Genomic DNA, 8,827 nt, shown 5'->3' with positions numbered 1-8,827 from the left:
TACAAGTTTATGTAATATAAAAAGCCTTACTGCTGACTTTGAAGATTAAATAGAAAATATTTGATTTCCCATGTTATTTTCTGCATTTCTAATAACCAAATATCATTTTAATGCATATTTATACAACTTCCTCATACATTATATTTCAAAGGACATTAAAAGAAAGAGAAGAAATACGGTATGAAATGCTTGGTGCTGGAATAACTTCTTTATTCAAATTTAATCTCAATAGAACAGAGTAGTCATGCACTTCAGATTTAAAGCTGTGAGTATTTAGTGGAATAAGCTGGTCTCGGTTTCCAGAGTAAAATGGTAACAGATGAATTTCAAAAAGCTCCACACAAGCTAAGCAGGACTTTCCGATAGTGCTCCTTGGTGTCTTTCTGTGGAACAAAGATATTATTAGCTGAAATTTCCAGATACTGTACACTGTCATTTTAGTGTTTAATCATTAAAGACAACATGATAACAACAAGGTTTTTTTGTGTTTTGTTTTTTACCTCTATGTCATCATTCAGGGATCTTTGTTGACAGTTCCAATATACCTCCTTGATCTTCTTGAGGTCGACCTCAGAGCGACTCACCAGTATCCTGTTGAGGGTTTTCTCACACGTGTCTGGTTTCTGTGAGAGCAGAGCAGAGCAAAGCTTCAGTTATTGATTTTATGCTATATAGACTTTATGTTGGGGTTAAGATCCAAACAGTTACTTAAGAGTTAGCTGCTGATCAGAAACCTTTTTTCAGTGGCCAAGAGTACGGACTCCTTCAGCAACTTGCAGTGTTCCTGTAACTATGTAGTATATGGGACACAGGTTCACTTTCTTCTAACACAACTAAATAGTATGTACAAGCACCCTCAACTTTCTGAGGCAAAAGCCTAAGCCGTTCATTGTGGTATTTTCTAAATGTAACTTGTTAAACTAAGGTTATATAAAGTAAATTTAAAACAAACTAGAGCTCTGTTATTTGATATGCTGTTAAGTATTGTATACTTAATATAAAGTTAGTATAAGTGGCCCAGCTTAAGTCTTTAAGAGGACTTAATTTTTGAGGGAACAAGTAAGTAAAGTAAGTAAATAAGTGAAGTAAGTGAACAAGTAAGTGAATCCATTTTGCAATGTAGATACTGCAGAAGTACTCAATCTCAAACTGCTTGAACAGTTTAAAACATCCAGCTTCCAGACTACATTAGTCCAAAAACATGAAATTACTTACAGACTTGAACCTTCCTTTTAAAATACATAAATCAATGTAAAATCATAAATCACACACACACACACACACACACACACACACACACACACACACACACACACACACACATTCAGGTATCTTAGTGAGGACCTTCATTGACATAATGGTTTCCCTAGCCCCTTACCGTAGACCCTAACCATTAAAAATGAATGCCTAACCCTAACCCTAAACCTAACCATAACCTAATTGTAACCCTGACACTAAAACCACATTTTGAGCCTCAAAAAGGCCTTCAAACTTGTGAGGAACGGCGAGTGTGTTCTCATAAGTGCCTGTTGGTTCTCACAAGTATAGTAGAATGCAGATTTCGGTCCTCACAAAGATAGCTAGACAGGAACACATACACATGAAAAAAAATTATACACACACCTCCAAAGCCTTAACAAGCTTCTGGGCAAAGACAGCTGGTGTGTTCCAGGCATACTTTGCTATGGACATCAAAGAGAGACAAACAGTTACAAAATGATCTCAAGTCGAGTCCAGATGCTGCGCTGCCTCACAGCTGTGTTAGAGCCCATACTGTGTAAATCTGTTTTCACGTTATACTGCTCAATCAATCTTAAATCTCTCCTGATCTTAATGTACACAAGACGTGCTATGTGATGCACATTTCCTGCTCGCGAGAGGATTGATTTCATCGCTCACATGACCTTTGATCTCACCCCACCCCCACCTTGAACAGAAAACACAATTAAAACTACATAAACTGATGAGGACAAACATCAACTTACCAAGGTCGATGAGACAATTTTCAGTGTCTCCTTTCAGCTCCTTTTTCAGCACTGTGGGTAATTTGACATCCGTCTGTTTGCCAAATGCCTCCAATACTAACAGGTAAACAGACAAACTGGTAATTCTGAGTTATTAGACCAAAATCAAATATGTTGTTAAGGCTATGCAGCATATTTCATTAGCAACTGAGGAAATGAAAAAGCAGTTTTAAAATATTTATAAACATAAACATTCAGATTTTAGTGACCAGTGAAACATTAGGCTGAAGTTTTTTAAAAAAGGAGAAAACAAATACACCATTACTTCACACAACAGCAGTTTCGATTAGAAAATTTATGCAATTGTACAACAGATTTCAGGATCATCAGTTCAAACAACTCTATGCAAATGGAAGAGTATAGTAGAGCCTTCAAACCTAAGAACACTGTACTAAGTGTCCAGCATAGTGGTGGTAGCATCAGGCTCTGGGGCTGTTTTGCTGCCAATGGTATGTACATTGCAAGTGGAAGGGGAAAGAAGGAGGACTAGTTCCAAATTCTTCAACTTCACCTTAAATATCACATTTCAAAAACTGCTTTTGCAATGGATAAAGTAGGCCAAGATTAGCTCCTGGAATGGACTTCCCAAAACCCTGACTGTAATCCTGATGATACTTTGCTAAAACCGGGTTCATGTCAGGAAACCAGTTTAAATAAATGCTGCCAGTTCTGTTAAGAAGAACGGTCAAAAATCCAGCCAGAATCATGTCAGGAGCTTGTTGATGGCTACCAAAAATAGCTGGTTGAAGTACAACTTGCTCAGAGACATTTGACCAAATGATAGTGAGAGTGTATGTATATGTTTGAGCTTGTATGTATTTTGAGCCTATATGCAGATAAAAACTAAAAAAGATTTCACAACTCTTGTAAAATCCAGACTGACTGTAACTGTATTGTTCTCAGACTGCTGGGTGTGTTTCGCCTCCTACCTGCAAGAGTTTGGTTCCACCTGTTTTTCCAGAAGTGCATTGTGTCTAATGAGTCAAACCCAACCAAGAAGAAGTGTTCACACTTTTCAAGAACTCACCTTTCCGGAGGTGAGGATAGCTGCGCTTGGTCATCAAGTCAATGAAGGTGGACACATTGAATCCGCTGCCCTGCTCACATAACTTCAGCAGCGTCTACAGACACACACAAAAAAATTGGATGATAATCATAAAGACTTATACTCCTTATAATAATTCAATAATTTATATTCCAAGTATTTTACCAAAAGTCAGACTTATTCTTCGCAACTATGCCATTGTTGCACCATGCAACAAACTTTATATATTTTCACTTGATGTGCATATGCAGACCCCTATAAATGCAGCATTTCCTACCCAACCAAAAGTCATGTGCCTAACTGTATCAGGAAATGGCTGAAGTTTTTTTTTTTTTTTTACCCACATAATTATGACTAATGAGTATTCCAGCTGTGAAAAATGAAGCCAGCACCTAAATGGAAATAACTGCAGTTCCTCTAGTGGCCACATGAGGCTGACTCTAAAAGGCAGCCATTGACTCCCACGTTAAAGTCCCTAGAATTACAACACTGAACAGTCTGATACAAAAAAACTGCTTTGATCTATATAGCCAAGAAGATTTTGTTTCAGCTTTAGTGGGTGAAATTTCAGCGTTTTACTAGTTCGTTGCTTAGCAGATAAAGCACAGTTTATGGGTGTAGCTTGCTAACCAAGTGTGCTAATGTCCACCAACATGTTCGTTTGAATCAATGACTAGGTCCATCTTTTATACCCTCTATGAATGTTACATTATGTTCACACACATTATGTTTGGCCAAATGCCACAGATAGGAACCGTTAAACTAGAGTTCTCAAAATATATTCTCACATAATTTGTTGACAACATAAAGTAGAATAGTTTAAGATTTTGTTTATGTGATTTTACCTTTGCGTCTTTTGAAACAAGATCATTGTCTACACGAGTGCTCTCATCTCTACCTCCACTTAGTAATTCCAGGAGGATCTTGGTGTAGTTGCCACTGGTCTCACTTTTAATAACTTCTTCCAGCTCTTTTTTGTACTCTGAGGAATCAGGAGAATTTCAGAATAAACATCAGTTTACAACAATATGATGGCCAAATGTGACTACAATAAGTCTAGCTTTCTAGCAGCTACAGACACTAGATATCTAAGATGTTGTATAAAATTCTATCTTAGTTCAGCATTAAGCCCAAACAACAACCATGTGATTTCACATGACTGTGACAACACCTTGTTTGAAGGCCTTCTTGATCTCCTGAATCTCTTGGTTTGTTCTTGTTGCCAAAATCTCAGTCAGAACTTCCTCATCTGTGCCCAAACCCTGTGGGAATAAATCAAATAACAGAAATAATAAAATCTATAAACAGTAAGAAGAAACATTTAAGGGCCCCTCAAACAGAATTACAAGTAAGTAGTTTGTTGTTTTTTAAATTTGTTTATTCTAATCTATGTTTAAGTTTTCTTTAACTGTGGCACAAAAATTACCTTAAGTTCAAACCCCAGACCTACAAACCAAAAATGTGCTAGTGGGAGGGTTCTTGGCCAATACTGAACCAACTGGCAATTTTGTGATGACAATTTAATTCAGTTACTAATGACACAACCTAAATGATAAACTTAATCTAAACATGTAACGTCTCAAGTAACTGAAAAAAACATCAACAAAAAACAACAACTATAAAACTGCTCTATGAATGAAAACAAAAGAAGTAATATTCCCCCAATCAAAGGTTTAGTACATAAACCACAGATCCTACCTTTGTGGCTTTCATGAGTTGGTAGGCATCATTCTGAGCTGGTGTCATGAGTAGTGCCAGACAGATGTCCTCCAAATTTCCTGTCAAGGCTGCTTTCAAATTGTCAGTCAGCTTCTGCAACACACAAGGATGATCTTTCTGAAGGACTACTGTCCACTGTAATCATCTTTTGAGTTTTGATGCATTCTCCATCATCCAGGAAGGTAAATCTCCAAAAGTTAATTCTGTTCATCTGGACGTAGCGTTTTGTGGGAGAAACGTTTCGTCACTCATCCAAGTGACTTCTTCAGTCTCAGCTGACTGCAGGTTTCCCCAAATCTTATAAACACAATTAAGGTCATGAGAATTTGCTTAATTAAGATTAAGGAACTGACCTCCCAGCCCATTGTTCCTTCAGTGGGCTGGTTTCAGTCATTATGCAAATGTACTGTTTATAAGATTTGGGGAAACCTGCAGTTTCCCCAAACAACAGAATCAACTTTTGGAGGCATCTTTTGAGTTTAAATTAAATATATGAAGGTTATCTTTTGTGATGTGAACACTGCGTTTGTAGACCAATTATGACTCAGTTATATGGTTGCTCAGTAATTGCTGACTTGTTATGCATTCAGTTACAGATAACAAGGGTTCAACACCCTTTAGCCTCTAGACAACCACTTTGAAGTGAAAGTGGCCTGGTGGTGGGCAGTCTGTCTCCTGCAATCACAGTCGCCTCAGCTCAGTCGATTCAGATATATTTCTATATAAAAGCAAGGTTGTTGAGTGTCTTTCTCATTTTGAAGTTAAACTTTTATCCTGCAGCAATGGCGTCAACATTTGTAGAGAAATTTCTGTCTCTGATCTATGAGGTTCTGGCTGGACTGTGAATGTGTGTAGATAATGTGTGTAGAAAGCAACAGGTTTGGTTTTTCACCAGCTACCAACTTGACTGCATTCATCCACCTAATTGCAGACTCACTCCTTTTTACTGCCAACAATTTCAAAGGCAACAACACTGCAAGTTTATTGAACATGGTCAAGTTATTTTGGTCATGCCAAAGTCTCCAGCAACCATTTTCTCTAGTGTGACTGTACCATTAGGGAGCTGGCAGGGTAAAGGTTGTTTCATGTCTGGTCTGACAGCGTCTGAGATGTAAGGTGTGACCGCCATGTTTGATTTTTGGAGCCAGAAGTCAACATATTCCCATGATGCACTGAGCATTTCTATATGTAATATTTTCCCAGACACTACCATTGTTCTCAGCCTCATGCTGTACAGATTTGAATATGGCAGAAATTAATTACTCACCTTCCCATTTTCCGTTTCATAGACTTCTTTGATCCTTTGCCTCTGCTCGTTGCTTCGCTTTACCAGGACTGCAATGATCGCATCCTCATTCACTCCTGTTGGGATGACAAGTTACATTTTACTGTAAGCACCACAAAATGATAAAATCATCCAAGCCAAAAGAAGCAAACTACCTCACACCCAATTCAAAATTGCAATAAACATTCGTTTTTTACGACCTGTGTTTCAGCTTTAAACTTCATATCGTCTAAATTAAAACAAACATAACGTGTATAATACATTAAAACGAGAGAGTGCACACGCACCTTTACTTTCAATGGCACGCCGAAGAATTGCAGTGTCATCGCTCGCATTGAAGTTTGGATATGGAGTGACCGTTCCATAATAAATAGGTTTATCCTTATCATTCACCTAAAAGATCAGCCAAAATACAGACTTTAAAGGACTTTAAAAAGTTTATTCGCCAGCCAGTAAAATTCATATGAAATTCAAATACTCAAGTAAGCAGACTTGGGTGCAATATCCTCACAATATGACTCACTTTGACAGTGTCATCATCGGAGTTTCGGGAGAAAATGTCCTTCAAACGATCGAAGAATGGCATTTTTGCTTGGATGAGAGACTCAAAAACTGAAACAAAACTGTAAAGAGAAAAGAGTAGAGGGTAAAGGTATGAAATTTAGCTCTGCAACCACCCTGACACTTCCTTTTAATCTCATTCTGTTTAGTCTTCTGTGATTGTTAGCAGCAGGTGTGTCACAGGGAGGAGCCACAAAAACTGCAACTCATCACAGAGATCACACTCTCCACAATGCTCTACCACAGACATACATACTCTGTTTTAGTCACTGTGTGTTTTTAGCCACTTGGCAAATATCTGTTCTTCTTTTACAGTATTTCTGTAATTGCCATCTAACTCCTGAACTCTGTTGCTGTCATTTCCGTCCTCACTCTGTGGCTAAACTGTCCTTCTCATTATAACGTTTGTCATTAAGTTATCTTTTTCCCTTTATTTATCCTGACTCACCTTGAATTCCTCGTAACAATAAGAAAATGGGAGTTCAAGTGTTTACATATCCAGCAAGAAACCCTCACCTGTGCTGCTGAAGACCGTCCTGCACTCTAGCTTGTAGCTACTGCACTGTGGAGCTCACTCTGCGGCGTCTCCACCCATCACTGTGCATTTTCACCTGCAGAGGTTTAGCCAATCATGTCATACCTCTCAAATTCTTTTGAGGCAAAAGATTCATATGCCTCTGGGACTGGTTGGACAACTTTTCAATTCAGACTATTCTGTACGTGTTACACTTTAATCAAACCACTTAGTTGAAAACAGTCACACAGATTTTTTTGGACAATTATACCTTTAACACAGCCAAGTTAAAGGTATAATTGTCCAAAAAAATCAGAATGAATCTCAACATTGTTGATACCAATCAAGGAATACTGTCAGGTGTAGTCTACATGAAAATGTTACTTAACCATACCTTTGTGGCACTCCCTTAATTCTTGCTTGAGTTTGGCGCCTTGAGTTGCAGTGCAGGTAATGTAGGGAACAGATTTCGAAAGAGAAGCATGTATATTAAAAACACTGCATTTGGTTCTGCTGCATTCATTTTAATGGAATGGTTGTTAGAGGAGGCCTAACCACAACGATATACTTTGCTCTTAATTGTTTCTTGTTGGTTAATTTTCTTTCACTTGGTGGAGCTCAGTGGGGGTTTTTTTTCTCTGTGGTATCAGAAGGTTACCCTGCTGCTATAGATATAGTTTCTATATCAATAAATCTGTTTTTCCTACATGATATTATAAAATTAGAGAAAAGTAACAATTAGAGAAAAGTAACAATTAGAGAAAAGTAACAAAGTAAAAAGCCAAACAAACTCTGCTGCCAGTAGTAGGGGAAAATTGAATGGCAAGTATGGGAATGTGCTGTAAGGAATGAGAATAATAACATACTATATAGAAACATATATAAAAGCAGGTGAACTGTTGTTAAGGTGTTAGTGAGCGGCTGGTGTTTTTCCGTGTCCTCCTGTGTTTCCCTGTAAACCTTATTAAACTAAATTAACGCAGTGTACTGTAACTCAGGACATGGTATTACTATAGTACATCCATACATAGAAAACATATTACAGTATTAAAACTAGAGAATTACAGTAATGCAATGTATCATCAGGTCATGGTATTTCTAGGTTAACATATTGTAAAATACAACATTGCTGCCAGTAGCCTGATGTAAAAGTGTAAGAAATACAGGAATCAGCTGTAATTTAGGCCATGTTTTGACATTAAAAAAATGTAACAGATAGAGATACAGATAAAAATAGATATGGTAATATATTGTAATTAATATGTCATGTTTTCAGTATTACAGACTACTATAACAGATTACAGATTATTACAGTGTTACGGCCAGGCAGCCGGTGTGTTTGCGAAACTGGCCCAAAAAGCAGACACAGAAGAGAGGAAACTAAGTATAACAAAAAGCAACCTGTTTATTAGGCTGGATACATGAACACAAAACAAGGCAGGGCGAACAGGGGCATAACCAAACTAAACTAAATTGGGGAAAACTAAACTAAACATGAAAACTAGAAAGTGAAAATGAGAACATGAAATTGAACAGGTACATGCAAACTTTAGCGTGAAATCATCTAGACATGAACAGTAACTACAAAAAATCCTGAAACCTGACCTGAGACGAAGTGAGAAGGACATACTGCCTTCCTCTTCCCGCTTCACCACACCCCACCACACATGCAGAGCCTT

At 37.7% G+C, this 8,827-nt stretch overlaps 2 protein-coding genes across 2 annotated transcripts in view; one reads left to right on the top strand and one right to left on the bottom strand.

The window, feature by feature from the left end:
* The window catches only part of LOC308392879 (MAM domain-containing protein 2-like), a 226,660-nt gene that overhangs the window by 49,722 nt on the left and 168,111 nt on the right, over nt 1–8,827 (top strand). The window lies entirely within an intron of this gene.
* On the bottom strand, nt 194–7,245 carry LOC308392880 (annexin A1-like). The gene is made up of 12 exons (XM_080876174.1): nt 7,151–7,245; nt 6,597–6,696; nt 6,361–6,466; nt 6,056–6,150; nt 4,768–4,881; nt 4,241–4,331; nt 3,915–4,051; nt 3,052–3,145; nt 1,986–2,081; nt 1,624–1,682; nt 501–623; nt 194–383 (listed from the first exon to the last, which is right to left on the bottom strand). Exons 2-12 carry the CDS (start codon nt 6,657–6,659, stop codon nt 327–329), a joined length of 1,035 nt encoding a protein of 344 aa, XP_080732300.1. The 5' UTR covers nt 6,660–6,696; nt 7,151–7,245; the 3' UTR covers nt 194–326.

This window comes from Rhamphochromis sp. 'chilingali' (assembly GCF_963969265.1).
Source record: "Rhamphochromis sp. 'chilingali' genome assembly, chromosome: 2".
Classification (NCBI taxonomy): domain Eukaryota; kingdom Metazoa; phylum Chordata; class Actinopteri; order Cichliformes; family Cichlidae; genus Rhamphochromis; species Rhamphochromis sp. 'chilingali'.
Note: the sequence above shows the minus strand (reverse complement) of the source record. Positions and strands in the feature narration are given on the sequence as shown.